General features: G+C 41.7%; 1 protein-coding gene across 1 annotated transcript; it reads right to left on the bottom strand.

Annotated features, from left to right (window-relative positions):
• Window positions 1-132: 132 nt before the first annotated feature.
• samd7 (sterile alpha motif domain containing 7) lies at window positions 133-5,073 on the bottom strand (the record flags this gene model as incomplete). The annotated part of the gene is made up of 8 exons (XM_084057910.1): window positions 133-369; window positions 574-684; window positions 877-992; window positions 1,094-1,755; window positions 2,466-2,547; window positions 2,816-2,925; window positions 3,392-3,515; window positions 4,971-5,073. 8 exons carry the CDS (start codon window positions 5,071-5,073, stop codon window positions 133-135), a joined length of 1,545 nt encoding a protein of 514 aa, XP_083914036.1.
• Between the last annotated feature and the right edge of the window lie 13,031 nt (window positions 5,074-18,104).

An 18,104-nucleotide genomic window follows, 5' to 3' on the forward strand; every position in this document is an offset into this window, starting at 1 on the left:
TGGCTTGTTTGAGGACTGATCTGCGTTGGCTTCATCTTAACTCCATCGTACAGTGCAGGGAGCAAAGATGACCGAAGACGACACACGTGTCTTTGGGAAGCCCAGGCCAGCACAGATATAGCTCCACGTAGCTCAGGCCGTCTCACTGCTGGCATCTGGAGGTGAGTTGTTCTCTGTATCCTGGAGGTGCTCTGTAGATTTGAGAACATCAGAGTCTCTGGGACTCCCCATCGTCTCTTCGCTGTTGCAGTTGACAGGCGAGCCGATCTCAGAGGAGCGCTCCCCGGGCTTCTCAGGGGTCGCCTGTAGGCCAGGATTGGGCAGCGGTATGTTCATCATGTAGAACATACTGCCCATGCGCCTAGAGACCTTGAAAAGAAGGAAAGAGGAAAAAAGATTACCGTATAGGACCACTGTAGACAGCAAAGATTACACACGTCATGTGAAGCAAACTCTGATACCCCTGTCTGTCTGTCTGTCTGTCTGTCTGTCTGTCTGTCTGTCTGTCTGTCTGTCTGTCTGTCTGTCTGTCTGTCTCTCTGTCTGTCTCTCTGTCTGTCTGTGTTTTCTTACCTGTGACCGGAGCTTTAGTGCAGGCCCCAGCTTGAGTCCCAAGGTATCCAGTAGATGCTCCTCTGAGAGGAGAGGCAGTGTCTCACCGTCTATCATGTGGTCCTTGAATGTCTACAGAGTACAGTCACCGCCGTTAGCAAGAGCAGCAAAAAAAACTATTACTCAAGACATGAGCTTTATTTATATTCTCACACACGACGGTATAGAGTGCTGAAAAGAACCGATTTTCCAATTTGATTGAAAATCAGTTCTTCTCTGTAAGCGACACCGTTGTCTAGACACATTTTCTAGAAAAACGCCTACCTGAGCATATTCAGAGCAGGTGGGTATGCTGTTGACAAAGTTGTAAACATCTTCCACTGTCCACTTCCTGATGTCCTCTGAGACGTCCTCCCCGTTCAGGAACAGATTAGGTGTGCCTGTTCAAAACAAAAGATAAACGATTTAATGCACATTTTGTTATATTGATTAAATATCTGATCTTAAAATAGATACTTATTTGAACGTTTTTTTTACGCACCAGGTGGTAGAATGCCATTCCCTGGCACTGGTAACATGTAAGGCATGCCCGTGAGAGGCCCTCCTGAGGAGGGATACATGAACTTGTCCTGGAAAGTAGAGTCTTTGTCACCACCACCACTGCCGGCCACATCTGAGCAGCCATCTTGACTGCCGACACACACTTTACGCAGCCCTTGCTCCCCATCCTTGTAGTTCTTCCTGTTTCCTGCGGCGAGCTCGGACTCCATTTTGGCTTGGTGAAGCATCTTGCAGCTGGCCGGCTCGTCTCCCATGTCCCCCTTCACTTCTGCCTCTTTCTCCTCCCCTGAGGCGGCTCCGGGACTCTGTTCCACACCCTTATCCTCTGACTGGCCCTTAAGGTGGGACACATGGGCCTCTGCGCTCTTGTGAGAGGCTACTCTCCTGCCGGCCCTACGACCCCTCTCCCTGTGCAGCGTGCTGATCTGTGGGTAGGGGCTGGCAGACATGAGGAGACTGCTGTTGTGCAGATCCTCCAGGGTGGGGCGGTGGACGAAGACGTCGTGTCCGTCGGGCATTCGCTGGCGACCCCGGAAGGCCATAGCGTTGGCCTGGTACATCACAGGGCTCTCCATCCCCATCAGTCCCTTCTGGTGGGCGTTCTCCAGCTCCTTCTGATGGAGAATGGCATTCATCTCCATTCTGAAACGCCATGTGTACAAAAAAACGTTTCTTAGATGTGAATCACATGCAGGAATGCTCAGATGGACATGACATAAAGTTGAAGAAGATAGCATTGGTGTTCTTTGGAGTGCCTCTTTGATGGGGTCTCGTGCAATTCAGCCACTCCTCAAACAGAGGTTGGTGCATTAAAAACAGTTCTATGGGCCACCCACTTCTAGACGAATTAACCCAAAAAATGTGCTTGATGGTTTTAATAAGGTGCAAACAAATAAAGATTAATAGTTTGACGCAATATGTTTTCATCAGTCAAATTGATTTTGACTGTTGAACTGTTTTTTAATGGTGTGGCTCTGCAGGAGGCTAGCCATCTATAAGAGGTTCAGTCTATGTGTTTGTGTGTGCGTCTCTGGAGCTAATCTCACACATTTCTTTCAAATATGTTTTATACTTTATGAAATATTTAATTTTATAATGGAAGTCAATGGGGCTGATTATCTGAATTAAGTTGGATTGCCTTCTTGACATTTTAATAAATAAAACTACAAAACCACAACAGTGCCACAGTCCAGGATGAAACTGAGGGCACTGAATGAACACTGGGGAAAATTCAGACATCTCTCAGATATTCAGATGTATTCAGCTGTGTATTCAAGCAGTCCTTGCAACATCACTGATGTGAAACAACAGTTCACCTGCATGACATTCCACTGATATTTTGAGCACAGTACCTGGCTATATTCTGCTTGTGAATGAGCTCCTGTCGCCGGGCAACTGTTTCCATGGGCTCAGAAGGCAAGAAACCATAGCCAGCTGGAAGAGAGATAGTAGAAATGAGGGGTGGGAGTGAGAGAGAGAGAGAGAGAGAGAGAGAGAGAGAGAGAGAGAGAGAGAGAATGATGATTGTTGTGACACAGTCTGCATGTGTTGGCGTTCCCCCCTTGATCAATATTTTGGATGGATAATTGTTATTATGCTAATTGTTTATTCAGTTAAAGAGTAAAACAGTTCCTCTCTCTGAGACAACCTGGCGTTCTCTCAGGAACTGGGCATGCAGCGGTTCCCTTTGATTGGTGCCTACCTGCTCCGGGGAAGGTTCTGCCAGGGATGCCATGTGGGGGTAGAGGTGGACCCAGGTGGGACCCCATGTGCATCTGTCTGGCCTCAGAAGATACCATCTCATTGGGGTCCCTAAAGAGAGGAATTGGTGGATGTTAGCCTTATTTACCCTGGTGTTCCTATTTTGGGCAAATTCTCAAAACTTTCCAAAATTCTTCAAATATTTTCAAAAAATGAAAATCCTCCCAAAATAGCAAAAATAGCCAGCTATTTTCACTATTTGTCATACAATAATGTACTAGATCTATAGTATTTGGCTTAAGTGAATCCACAGAAATACAGGGGGTCCTATCTAGTTACTTCACATAGATCTGGAAGGATCTGGAAGGACCATTGGAATATTCTCTTTATTATTTGTATAATTCTACCTATTGAGTTGACTGATAATCTGTTGATAATCTTCATTATATACAGCTGATACTCTGCCTAGCATAATTCTTGGTCTAAACTACCTGATGCAATTCACAAGAAGTTTTCTTTCATTAAAAAAAAACAACAACATTCTGTTTTATATTTGAGGATGGAGACAAATGCAGACCTGTCCATGAAGCGGGGTTCAAACTGGGTGGGGACCCCCTGTAGTCTCTGCTGTCCCTGGGCCAGGATCTGAGGAGCCATGGCCATCTGGTTTCTCATCATCATCTCTTGTCTCTGCCTCAGCTCTGGAAAACACAACACCATACAGTTAACCATTACACTCGTAATACAGTTGGAGACACAGTATCTTAAATGAGCTCTGCCTGTGAAAGGGTGGGTTTTTATGTGTATGGGCACATTCTGGGTTTATGGGTATATCTTAGTGTGCAATGCTTAATACGTAATGAAAAGTAATAGATTTGACAAGATGGATATTATCATTGTTGTAATGATACACAACATCCAGTTTCTGTACATATTATACTACTGTGTGTAATACCCCTTATGCAGTGTAATCATATACCGTAGATATGTCTTTTTCTGGCACCACATGCTCTGCTTTATCTCAAGTACAGCTGCTTGTAAGATTATTATTCATACATATCCTATCTTCTTGCCTGCTTTAAACGTGTTAAAACTAACGTATTAAACTCATATTTGATTGCAGAAATTCAATTAAATCGAATGACCAGTCAACACCTCCCACAAGAGGAGAGTGATCAGGATCACAACAGAGGATTTATAGCTCACAGAAATCATTTAGCTACTAACTATCAGAGCTGTGTCAAATAAAATATCTGCAAATATTTGCTAGCACTCTTTTAACCTGACATGGAGGCCTTGATGGATGGCGTGTTGATGTGTTTAACCCAGATAAATTCAGATAAGTCAGATAAGACGTTATTTGTACTAACTTACCACTGTATATAGAACTAATCTTTGCACAATGTTTTAAAGGTAAATAAAGATATTATTAGAAGACTTTCAATTTGTTTTTCTTTTTGTAAGGATTGAGAGGAGCCATAGAGCCTCCATTATTTATTTATTTTCTCAACAGATTTATTCAGCTAATCTTAATTTAGTTTTATGACACAAATTAGAAACATACATTCAAACAAGAACAAATTGTACTGATATGACCCAAACCAACCCATCCCTGACCCACCCATAAGTAGTGGGGGTCCCAATTAAAGGACGACTTCACCCATTTTCAACCTACAGTATATGCTCACTAATGCTCCTGATAAAATGGTGTAATTATTTTCTACCCAGTCTGTGTCTCATAGGAGGGCTGTGGACACTTCAGAAACCCGTCTACCAGTGACATCATCGTTAGAATTTTTTACTTCAATATTTCAATGTTTTTATTTTTATTTTTATTAACGTGAGAACAATGTCTTCCAGGAATTGAAAGCCTGTAGTTTCTATAAGCTTGGATTCCCCATCGATGATGTCACTGGTAGACGAGTTTCAGAAGTGTCCACAGCCCTCCTCTGAGACACAAACGGAGTAGACAAAAATGGTGCCATCTTATAATGAGCATTAGTGAGGACCAATTATATGAAGACAGGTTGAAAATGGGTGAAGTCGTCCTTTAAGGGCAAAGGGACTGACAATGCAGAAGAACTGGAATGGAATAAAGCTGGCAATTGAAGAATACATATGTTTAGCAGTAATGGTGAATCCCCTCTATTCCTCACCTGCAGCAGACATACCGTTCACCAGACGGTACCAGTGCTTCTCATCCAATGATCCCTGTTCTCCAAGCGCTGTCATCTTCCTCAACTGTTCCCGTGGGGTCATGACAGGACCTATGACCTCTGGATGAACTCTGTGGAGGTAAAGAGGGAAAAAAAGAAAAGAAAAGAAAAAAGTTTAAATACTGATATGCTGGCTCAGAATGTGACTGGATTTAGTACATCTGGATGATATTTGAAACATTTGAAACATAGGCTACTGTAACAGTCCCCAGTCAGTCAGTCAGTCAGTCAGTCAGTCAGTCAGTCAGTCAGTCAGTCAGTCAGTCAGTCAGTCAGTTAGGAATATTTTCCTCCCTAGCAGTTATAGTTATACTGTTAGTTCTACCTAACAGGATAAGTCAAAAACACAAAAGGTTCCATTAACTACCACTAGAGTGCAGTACCGGCCTGTCAATTGCTACTGAAGCGCACCGCATGAATAAGCACAAATTTACACACATTTCAGTCGCTTACATTTAATTTTCCTGATAGGTGGAATAATATAGGCCAAAGTATTCTAGTAGTTTCAAGGATAAATTGATGAACTACTGTCCATGATCTCTATGGAAATTGACTTTTTCAACATTCACATATGACCCCAACAGCAATAATGCCTCAAAACACCTTTGGACTGTCTCAACATGTCTCCAGGCCCACCTGAAACTGGGGCCATAGCTTAGATTTATTTATCACAATTCTCATTTATAACTATTATTGATGTTGCTCTATTTGACACCTTTCCATTGTAACCCTGACATTCATATTAGTGGAAGCTGTTATTAGTGGAATTGCCTCTGTGTATGAAATGTGACATTTATTTAAGTCATCTTTACTGTGCAGGTGTAAACTTAGAAATGGCAAATATTAAATAGGATAAGATAAGCTAAGATTTAAAAAAAAATGTCACTCTCCGATGTTCACATTTTTTAAATCTTAGCTTATTCAAGTGTCATAACAGCAACAGCAGTAAATTGGATATAGGCAGGGATGCAGCCATGAAATGTGTTGACGGTGATTAAGAAGAATTGGCAGAAAAGCACTTGTTTGTCAGAAGAACAGAGGGACTTTATTCGTCAGAACAGCACAGCTCTGAGGACAGTAAGCTGGCCAATATGACACACACACACACACACACACACACACACACACACACACACACACACACACACACACACACACACACACACACACACACACACACACACACACACACACACACACACACACACACACACACACACACACACACACACACACACACACACACACTGTTCTTGGCTGAGCCAGCAGCTTGTGTTCATAAGCACACAATCGACTTAGACACCTCCAATTAGCCCTCTACACGGCAGAAATCCCATTAGCATATATGATACTGTAAATGACAGCACAATAATCTCTGCTAATCCAAGTCCAGTGGAAACACTGCTTATGGATCGAGAAATATTAAAATCACATAGACATAGACAGACACTTCTGCACCATCTCTATTCTCTACCTGTGGGCTGGGGACCACTGGTGGGCCGTGAGGGTGTTGCAAATGGGCCCCCAAATAATTTGCAAAGCACTAAGATTTTAATGATAATATAAAATGAATATAAAAAATTAAAAAAGGTTATGGAATCTTGTCTTTAAAACCTTGAACAAGTTAGTTCCATTAATCCAAGCCGGAACATAATTGATTGATTGACCTTTCAAATAAACGTGCTCTGAAATTGCATGCAGCCCACCCATCTGACCACTTAACATGGCAGCCGAAAGGCTGAGAGGGAAGATGTATAAGACGGTAATGAGACCAGCCATGCTGTACGGCTTGGAAACAGTGGAACTGACAAAAAGACAGGTGGCAGAGCCGGAGGTGGCAGAATTGAGGATGCTACGATTCTCATTAGAGTAAACAGTATGGGCGTTCGGGTGGCGCAGTGGTAAAGTATCTGCACCACCACCGCAGAGTCTAGGGGTTCGAACCCACCACGGAGCGTCCGGCTCTGTCGAGCGTCTATATGAACACAATCGACTTGTGTTCGGGGGAGGGAGGCCGAAGGGTGATATTAGTCACATACTCCTATGGGCTGGGGCGGCACCTTTCAAAAAGGAGTGTTGGGTGGGACTCTACGTCCTCCCGGTGGGGGCTCCTCACTGGCAGGTGAGCCAGACCAGTAGGATACAACAGCAGTGACAACTCACAGAAACGTGTGTGGGGAGGAATTCATTGGCACAATGACTAAATTGGGGAGAAAAAGGGGTAAAAAGCGTCAACAAGAAGTAACAAGGAGGGACTAGATCAGCAAAGACTACATTAGAGGATCAGCCCAGGTTAGAAGAAGGTTTGGGGACAAAACAGGAGAGGCGAGTTTGAGATGGTTTGATCATGTGCAGAGAAGGGATGAGGGTACATTGGGAGAAGGATGCTGAAGATGGAGCCAGGTAGGAGGAGAAGAGGAAGGCCAAAGAGGAAGTGACCGAGGAAGACACAGAGAACAGAAGCAGATAGAAACAGATGATCAGCCTTGGTGACCCCTGATGAGAATTAGCCGATTATATTATTATTTATTTATTTATTTTTCAAATACAAATGCCAACATCCTGTTGATTTTGCCATTTCTTTTCTCCTTTGAATTTGCTTTAGATGCGGAGCTCTGAATCTGTCTTGAGAGATTAGCGGAACCAGTCCACATCTTCTTCCTCATTAGAATAATAAAATCACCTGGTTGGAAGACGATGGGTTTTGTAATGTTACACATTGTCATAATCTGCTTTGTTTGTGTTTGTTTGTGTTCTAAAAGAGTGATTTTAAGACCTGTCTGTCTGTGCAATGTAAGTCAATGGGGGGAATATGTTGAATTATCCTTTTCTAATCAATGGAGCACCTTTTGAAGAAATTTCAACCATGGCAAGGTAACCACACACACAATATAAACCTCTAAAGTGTCATGTGTACAACAGTGGACAAAAAAAGTACTGTATGCCAGATCATACAGACATCTTAGATTTTTTTGCAAACAGAGATAAAGGTGTTGAGCAGACATATAACAATAGAAATGCATTGCCCTACACCATAAAATAAAATACAGCTTTAAGGTGCACTGCCATTATAGGGTCTTTAAAGGCAACCACTGCTTTACTGGTTTTAATTCCACTGTTTTTTAATTTACAAAATTAACGTAAGCATTATGTGCTTGCATATCCACCTGATATATGAGACCAATGTGCACTTGGATGAATTATTCGGACTGTCCGCTCCCTCATTCATAATATGAATGAGGGAGGGGACAGTCCGAATAATTCATCCAAGTGCACATTATGTCCCCAAAGTGCTGTGTGCATTACCACAGTCCATCATGTTCACTTAGAAGCCCATCTAATCTGAAGGCTGTAATCCCCTGTTATTCTGCAGCAGTCTGCTAGCAACATCTGCTGACCTGCCTGTGGAACCCGCCTGTTAGCCTGGTCAACACATACCCACCCACCCACAAGTCCCCCTCAGGGCCCCTGCTACCCCACGATCCGATTAGCTAAGTCCTGGCTATACAGCACTTTAAAGGGATGTGTTGGAGGTAATCCTGGCATTTAGAGTTTTACCCTCAGCAAACCTTGCCTGTAAGCATCCTGGACAATACACCCCGGGGTGCTAAGCCTATTAGCCTCCATTAGCCCTAGTGATGTCCTAAAAACACCTTGGGTGGATACAACCTGCACCCTGACTCTGACTGTCTCCTCCCCTCTCAATGTCATGATAGCCAGTGTCAGCAAATAGGGGGAGATAATACACGTGTTTTAATGTCTGTGGCCTTGTAATTCCCATGGGTGCATTCTGACCTCTGTGTTTAATGTTCTAATGATATCCCTAACATCCTGACATGCAAACACATCAACTAGTATTCTAGTAGGGTATATAGGTTTTCGCCCACTTAAAAACATATTTATCAAATAAAATGAATAACATAGGAGTCCTGTTTTTGATAAATATAACTACAGACAATCTTGCAAAACTATCTATGACGTCAAATCAGTGTGTATGATGGAGCAATCGAACACATGACATGGTCATCTTCTAAACTATGATAGTATTGACAAGTGTTTTGTAGAAATATTCATAGAGTATCCACGCAAGACACGAAATTCTCATGGGTAAACACTAAACAGCTGGCAGGTGAGAATGTGCTGGGGTGAACTGCCATACATGAGAGGGGTGATACTTCAGGTCTGACAAAAAAGAAATGAGCTCTGGGTGAAGACCAATGTCTGACAGAACTGATAAACCAAATTCAGGTCACAATTTTTTTTTTTATGAGGTACTGGTTGGAATACCCCTTTTCAATTGGCCCTATTACTAAGAAATGTCAAAGCTTGCTAATGGAAACAAATCATATCAGTTAGCCAGTGGACCCCCTACTTATGGCGACATTGCTCAAACCGAACACATCTTTAGTCCTTAATTATGATATGAACTACATACCTGTAACGTTTTTTTGTGACTGCATCTTGAACGGCTGTGATGCTATCATGGTGACAAAATCTGTCCACAGACATGTAAACACCTCACAAGGCGAAAACAATACCAGACTATTGTGGCTGGTAATACATATATTTGCTATTGCTGTTATATAAACTGTTACATGCATAGTACACGTTAGTGTTCAATCGACTTATGTTCAGCTAAAGTATAAACTCTACACAGTTGGTAATCCCAAAGGTGCAGAGGCTTGTCTGAACTTGAAACCTAAAGAGTATAATGTTGCAAGGCCTGGAGTATATAGCTTATACAGCAAGCCATTCTAACACCATCAACAAAGCAACATCGTTCATTCATCTAAAGTATGTTATCTAATTAGCATGTACTGTAAACATGACTCCATTGCGACTCCATTATAAAAGTCAAGGAGAGGGATAAGACATGGACCACATTTGAAAATTTGCATATAATGACAAAACTCAACTTCTGAAATATTAAATGATTATATTTTAATGAAATGGTTCTTTGTGAATGTTGGGAGAAAAAACAAAAGGTTCAACGTATCATCATTATTGAGTCTGACAGTTCATGTGTCCATAGTAATTAAGGGTCATTTACTGCAGTGGTCAAGTACAAGGATTATGCTGCTTGGATTTGTTGTTGCCCCTTGATAATCTCATTACAAGATGAATTAAAGGGGAAAATTGCTGACAGCTTAGATAGAGCCTCAAGGAGGTCATATCAGACAAGACAGAAGCATTGTCTGGCCATGCTAATCCCCTGGCCATACATAGTGTTTCAGTTGCTTGCAAGCTTATAATGTTCTTGAAATTCATGAGTCAAAAAAGATTATTGTTATTATTTATATTTGTTTATAGTGTTAGGACAGCTTATTGAAAAATACACACCACATGTTGTTTTAAAAAGGTGCTGATTATTAAAAAGGCATGGTAAGATGTTAAGATATGAATATTGAATATTAAATATATGAATGAAAAAACCCATGGCGGCAAAAAACTAAATGAAAATTAAAGGACAGTTAAGTTATTTTTAAACATTACAATACTATTTATATTGTCTTGGTTTTAGTACTCCAAAATGCTTCAATATGCAGTATGAATTCATAAAAATAAAATAATAAAATAAAATAAACACATCAACCTACCAATCACAAAGACGGATGTAGTAAAAGGGGAGGGATGCAGGGACAGAGGGATGCGTTATTGACTCACCTTCAAGTTCCTATCGGGGAGAAGGGCTTCGAACTGGGTCGTCCCAATGCAGATGAAAGACCAAATGCAAATTGAACAAACAAAAACAAATATCAAGTTTCACAGAGCTACTCTCTCAGGGGCTTTTCAGTGAGTTTCTTCCTCCTTGACTGATTCCCAAGTGATTGGAGCTGGTCCAACCTCTGCCTGGTGCTAGCAAACTGCCTTAACTAAAAAAGACCTTTTAAATACTGATTCATTTCATCTCCATTAGCTGGCCTTATCTCTTGCGGTAAGCCCTCCCTTTCCTGACATCACTGTGATCTGCCGTCCAACTGCTCGTCTCACCTCACAACTGATGTGTAATTACTGGCTCCAGGACTGGCCCTAAGCGTAGAGAGCACTAAACCTCTTTCAACGTTTACCTCACTAATCCCTTGTTAGCACTTTAGGCCGTTGTTAAGACACCTAACGCTTAGCTTCCTTTTGACGATGGCAAAATGGATGCCCCCCACACGGTTGCAACCAACCCCCCTTCCCCTCCACTCCTTGCCAATTGCCACATGCAGAGAAGATCCTTCACCATGGTGCTAGTTGTAAAAGAAAAAAAGATAAGCAGCCTTGTTATTGTTTGAGTGTATGAGTGTAATTTCAGTATGGTGGGTGTAGTCAGGGTGCCACAGGGTTGGCCGAAACATGCTTGGTGGTAATTTGCTAGAAATCTGTCTCGATGTGTTGGCCGGATCATCCTCTCAGACCTCTTAAGCTGACAGTTTGTTCTTACAGCATGGCCAGCCCAGGCCTGCACTTCCTTGATTTTTTTGGGCGGGAGGGATAAAGGGTATTAGTTAACAGCAAGGTGTGCACAATTGGTGGACCTGTGGGGGTGTTTGTGCTAAACAGCTGAGCAGGAGGACGGTTTATGTCTGCCTCCTCCTGAATCTGGATCTGCTGCAGGGCTAAGCAGGCTCAGGGCTCAGAACACTGCTGGGCTTCACAAACACACACAAACACACATGGGCATATCATATGCACGCGCACACACACACGCACACACAGACATACACACGCACGCGCGCATACATGCGCACACGCGCACACACACGCACATTTACTGTGCAAACATGGACTAATGTGGACTAATTAGTTAGTTAGTCAAAGCCTAACTATCTTGTTATCATAGGCGGTGTAATGACCTTATCTTGTGGCAATGGCAAACATGAGGATGTTGTTCACCCAGCTTGCCCCTTGCCATACGGTTCGACAATCTGAATATTATAGAATCAAGACACCATGACAGGCTGGCCTGGTAGTTATTGTTTTGAGTACAGCTTGGCTCTATATGACACAAGCTCCTCTCTTATCTTTGTGTTTAAATGTTCTGATCCCTGCTTCTGGCAGAGAACTACTTGACCACCATGCTTAATGTACTTCTCCCGTGAGCTAATCTAATAAGCTTCAACATGCTGATTGATTCAGAATTATTTGACGATAACCATGCTCATTGTTGTAAGATGCAGCATCAAGCAAGATTCCATTATGCTTTGTCTAAAGTATAGGGATGAGGTTCACTACTGACTACTGCACCCACAGATGGTGAAAGGGGATGAAAGCCTAAGATGATTTTGTAGTTTGTTTATCAGTCCAGGTTAAAAAGTAGGCTGTAGTACAGCAGGGTAAAATCATGGCAGGCTGCATATCATAAGCAACACAGCCGCATCTTATCAAATCAATTATGGGCGTGTACAAATTAATAATGGGACAGTACTGTCTGCACACAAATGGCTCTGGACACACCTAAGTCTATCTGTCTTGGTCTTAGCTCAACCATTATTAATTTTATTAGCTGCAGCTGCGATGCTTACTAGCCTGTAGTGATGAGCAGGTCGACAATAGGCATGTCGCTTAATAATAAAACGTACAACACGCAATATATAATATAATTTTACCCTGCTGTAGTTTTACACAGAACTACAGAATCAGCCTGTCCAGACAACATACAGTACAGTATTGCTAAGTGGGTTCCACCAGGAAAAAAGATGAGGAAGAAATCACCATTTAAGGATTTGAGATTTAAGTGAACAGATTATTAGGACATGTAAACCGCTAATTTAAGAATCTGCTGGCTGTAAGCTTTTTAGAAGGGATTTCTACCGGCTTGTTTGCACCTCGCATTATGGAGTCTCAGAGAGGCAATGGGATAAGAGCAGGTTTAACCTTAAGAGACAGGTCTGGCTATAAATGCCATGGGACAGTGTGAGCATGCTCACAGATCTGTCATGTAATTACAGTAACAATCTGGTCTCCGGATGACCCCCATTCCCAGTCTTAATTACTGTTGAAATACACTTTCAGCCTGGCAATAGGCTCTATGCACAGCAGCCATATTGGGAAGAAATTGGGCCTCTTCTTTACTTCCTTCACAGGTCTTACCAATTATACTAACTAATCCATACCCATCCGGGATAAGCACACTCAAAGTATTTGCAGACTTTGTGTTATGTGCTGTACATGCATTGCATTTGTATTGTTGACCAACAGCGTAAACAAAGTAGTAGTAGCAACTATTAGCACCATTCAGGTGAATGAATTATTTTATGTTTGAGGCAGGGCGACCCCCATGCTGCATTACCCGAGGATGTGCGCAGCAGTCAAAGTATTTGCAGACATTTAGTTATGTCTGGGCAAGGTGTGTGTTCCTATAGGTCGATGTCTGCTAGCTGCGACAGTTACACACACACACACACACACACACACACACACACACACACACACACACACACACACACACACACACACACACACACACACACACACACACACACACACACACACACACACACATACACATACACATACACACACCAACACGCACGCACGCACGCACGCACGCACGCACGCACACACACACACACACACACACACACACACACACACACACACACACACACACACACACACACACACACACACATACACACACACACACACACACACACACACAGTTCAGTTCAACATAAAGGATAATCTGAACAGGTGTCAGTTCTCACACATACTCTGCAGGTCCATCACAAAAGCTTTGTAAGTAAACAAGGTAAGGGGGCAACAAAATTCTGTGTTAATTGAACTCTGAGAGTATACATGGTGACAGGTCAATTTGGTCCATTGACTCTCAGAGCTAAATGAACACTTATGATTTTACTGTTACCAAAAACTCTGACCACTTCTGAAACCAGGTTGGTCTTGTGGAATAATTTCTTATACTATAGGTAAGGTACTTTCCAGTCACGTGCAGGGGGCCGTGTCAGGAAAGACAGATACCAGTAGGAATAGAGAGCAAGATAAAACAAGATGAGTAAACAAGATAAATATGATGACTTAGCGTCCTCTATCTATATATTATAAATGAAGGCACTTGGATAAGGCAAGCAAACAGTGACAGTACAAACAGTGCAGTACAAGAAAGAATAAAATAATATTATAGATTACAGCTTGTGATTATGATGACATAAGGTTCCTATCTCTATGTTCCTATCTCTATGAATGTGTATAAATATGATCCTCTTTCGGGAGAGAGAACTACATGACCACGGACATATGTGTTTTTAAAGTACTTCTCCTGTGAGCTCAAACTTCTAACCATCTGCGTCAACATCCTGACTGATCCAGAATTTCCTCTACAGACTGCATACAAGTAAATACAGTCATGATCGACTACAGTTACTTCACCCTACAGTATGCAAGTCACTGTGTCCTTTCGCAAGAAAAGCATATTAATGATGCTTATTGTGATGAATAATAAATTACATGAAACGGAATGACTGTGTATATTCTCTACAGATTCTTGTGGAAAGATGAAGGCCATCCAGCTCATTACTCTGGCAGTACTGTACATTCTGGCAGCCAGCGTTCAGGGTTTCAAGTTTGGAAAATGCCCCAATCCCCCAGTTCAGCAGAACTTTGATCCTACAGATGAAAATTAGCTGTATAGCTAACTCTGGCCCAACAGTTCTATTGGGCATGGCCCCTATTAAATAAATAAAATAGAAGTTCAGTACTGTTATTAACCACCTTAACCCTGGCATCCCTATTTTGAGCAAAAATCAAAAGATTTCTATATTTTTCAAAGAATTTCACAGTTAAATTTATTTTAAAAAATAGCAGATTTAGGCTAACAGAGCATCACAGGTCTATTTTCGCTATTTTCACTACTCGTCATAAGACGAAGTACATAGGGATTAAGTAGTTAAGGAAGGAATCTGATGAAAGAAACAATAACTGTCTATTTGTTTATTCTCTCATTCTCTCTCTCTCTGCCACCCCCCCTCCTCTCTCTCTCTCCCTCTCTCTCTCTCAGTGCCGATGGAACCATTAACACAATCTCTGTCACAGCCAAACGCGTAGACCCCTCTGAGCCTGCTTAGCTGGAAGCCTCCATCTTTGAGAGTAAGGGCTTCAAACACATCCAGATGTTATATCAATGTCATTGTCATAAGTCCTACTTATCCTTCCAGGCTTGTTTTTTTGCGGTTGAATGGTTTGATATAGGATCAAACATAAGTGACAAATAACAAAAGTGACTGATCAGTTATTTCGTCACACATTTGGCGAAGTGTACATTGGTATTAAAGCAGTAGTTCACCCAAAAATAATTGTATTTTCTATCAATTACACACCCCATGAAACCTTTAATTCATGGAGACTTCTTTTGTTTTTGTCGCATTCCTGAACCAATAATATTTTTTTTGGGGTGAACTACTCCTTTAAGTTATATTCAAACCATGAAAACTCACTGACTTGTGCATTAATCTCTTCTGCAGACCTTCCCTCGGCTCCGTACTGGGTGCTGTCCACCGACTATGACTCTTACGCTCTGATATGCTGCATTGAATTAGGTGTGTTCTCCATGGCGTTTGCCTGGATCATGTGCAGGGAGCCGACACCGCCTGAGGACACTACTATGCAGCTGCACAACATACTAGATAACATTGGAGTCAGAGTGGACAAGATGACTGTCACCAATCAGAGTGGACAAGATGACTGTCACCAATCAAGATGAGGTTGACTGTCAACGGCTGTGGCATTGTTAGGATTTTGAAACATTGGGGGCTTAGCCCAGTCCAGTAATCTTTGGATTTTAACCTGACAGATGTGAGACACGCAATAACTGTACATTTCTGTCAATGGATGAATGTATATCTATACCTACGTATCTAACTATCTAACGGGAGATGATCAATTGTATTCAATTTCATTTCATTCATTTGAGCTTGAGGACTGTATAATATCTTTGATGTCCGGCAGGAACCAGCTAACTCCAAAATGTTCATTTTTCAGGAAATGAAAAAAAAAACTAAACAAAAAGTGGTTTTGTTCATCATTGATAAGAACAGCTAAATGGACCTCCAAACTCACAATGAGGTTGGAGGTCAAAAGGGGGTGGAGCCTGGAGTCAGCAAAACCAGCTAACTCCACCCCCTTTGCTGGAGTTAGCTGGTTTAGCAGAAAGTTTGAGGACCCAATGGAGTTCGCTGGTTTTGTCAGATGCACTTTTTAATACTTTGCATTGGTTCAATATTATTTTTTACCAACACACAGACGTAAAGGGTGTTCAATAGCACTGATTTATGGAAAAAAACATTACCTGATATTAAGCTATACATTTGTAAATAATGCTCAGTACCACTGGAAGAGAATGTGATATATTGAAATAATAAGTCATCATGACATGTGCATCCAAAGGAATCTTGTGATATGTCTTACTGCAGTTTGATCAGGGAATTCCTGATTATTTGGGCTAATGGCTCAATTGATAAAGTGAACAGCAGTGTTGAGGCCGTCACCCCTGCTGGGCCCCTATCCAACATCATACAGTATATCATGGATCCCCAAAAGGCGGCTGATTAAATTCTTAAGGGATATAATTCAAACAAAACACTGTAGCCAAATCACACCATTATACGTACCAGTGGACATACCTCTAAAAGGCCATATTGTATGCCATAAAAAGCGGTTTTCCTCCTGCCAAAAAGTGATTGCAGTTCCTACCTGTGCCTGGTCACTGGAAGGTATGTTCTCCATCAGAATGGCTTGGTTTCATTCTTGGGGGTTATATTCCAAACATGATAGCCCAATCAGACCAATATAAGTGGACATACCTCTAAAAGGCCATATGAGCAATAATAGGTATTATTACTCTTGCCAGAAAGTGATTGCAGCTCCCACCTGGTCACTGGAAGGTATTTTTTGCATCTGAATAGCTTGGTTTTATTCTTGGGGGTCATATTTCAAACATTATAGCCCAATTAGACCAATATACAATACCAGTGGTTATACCTGTAAAAGGCCAGATATGCCGTAAAAAGCAGTTTTCCTCCTGTCAGAAAGTGATTGCAGCTGAAGGTATTTTTTGCATCTGAATAGCTTGGTTTTATTATTGGGGGTCATATTTCAAACATTATCGCCCAATCAGACCAATATACCAGTGGTTACACTGTAATGTTAGTTATTAAAGTATAGATGAGACAAAAATGGTAATTCAGGCTATTCCGTCACATGTACATGAGCAAATAGACCTCTTCTGACTATTTTTGTGGAAATATGCCAATACAAGAAGGACTATTGCTTCTTTGGGCAATATGTGTGAATACCAGTTGCTACTCCTGATCCTGAATTCACACATGCCATTATGTTCATATTGGATAATCCAATCAAAAGTTATAACAGTTACCATACTTTGCTAAGGCTTGCGTGGGATTGGAACCGCAGACACAAGGCTTGTGTGGGGTTAGAACCACAGACACCCTCTATAGGCCATTTTCTTTATATGAGTGCTTGACACTCGAACCAAAAATGTTCTATAGACCCTTGCCTTCAAATTTAGTAGTGAAAACAAAACATTGCATCAATTTAAAATGAAAATTGCCCACTTGGCCCCCCACTAGTATACACAAATTGAACAGGGAAAAAAGACAAATGGAACAAAAAATTATGCTGTAAAACTGCAAACTTACTGTATTTGTGTTGTATGCTTTTCAAATTGAAATAGTAGATCTACAAGCTTTATTCTATGAGCTAGCAGTTGTACGAGAAAGTTTAAATTAAGAACAATTGTTGCATTAATTGCACCAATTGGGGACATCATCATTAAACAGGCTACTTCGGAAAACACCAGTGGCAGCAACTTGACAACTTGACAACTGCACGCGCACACACACACACACACACACACACACACACACACACACACACACACACACACACACACACACACACACACACACACACACACACACACACACACACACACACACACACACACACACACACACACACACACACACACACACACACACACACACACACACACACTTTAAGTGGTTAGCTCTGGGATTTGCAAATCCCTGGCCTAGATTGTTACTACTGCCACCA

This window comes from Gymnoscopelus microlampas (assembly GCF_963454915.1).
Source record: "Gymnoscopelus microlampas genome assembly, chromosome: 5".
Lineage (NCBI taxonomy): Eukaryota > Metazoa > Chordata > Actinopteri > Myctophiformes > Myctophidae > Gymnoscopelus > Gymnoscopelus microlampas.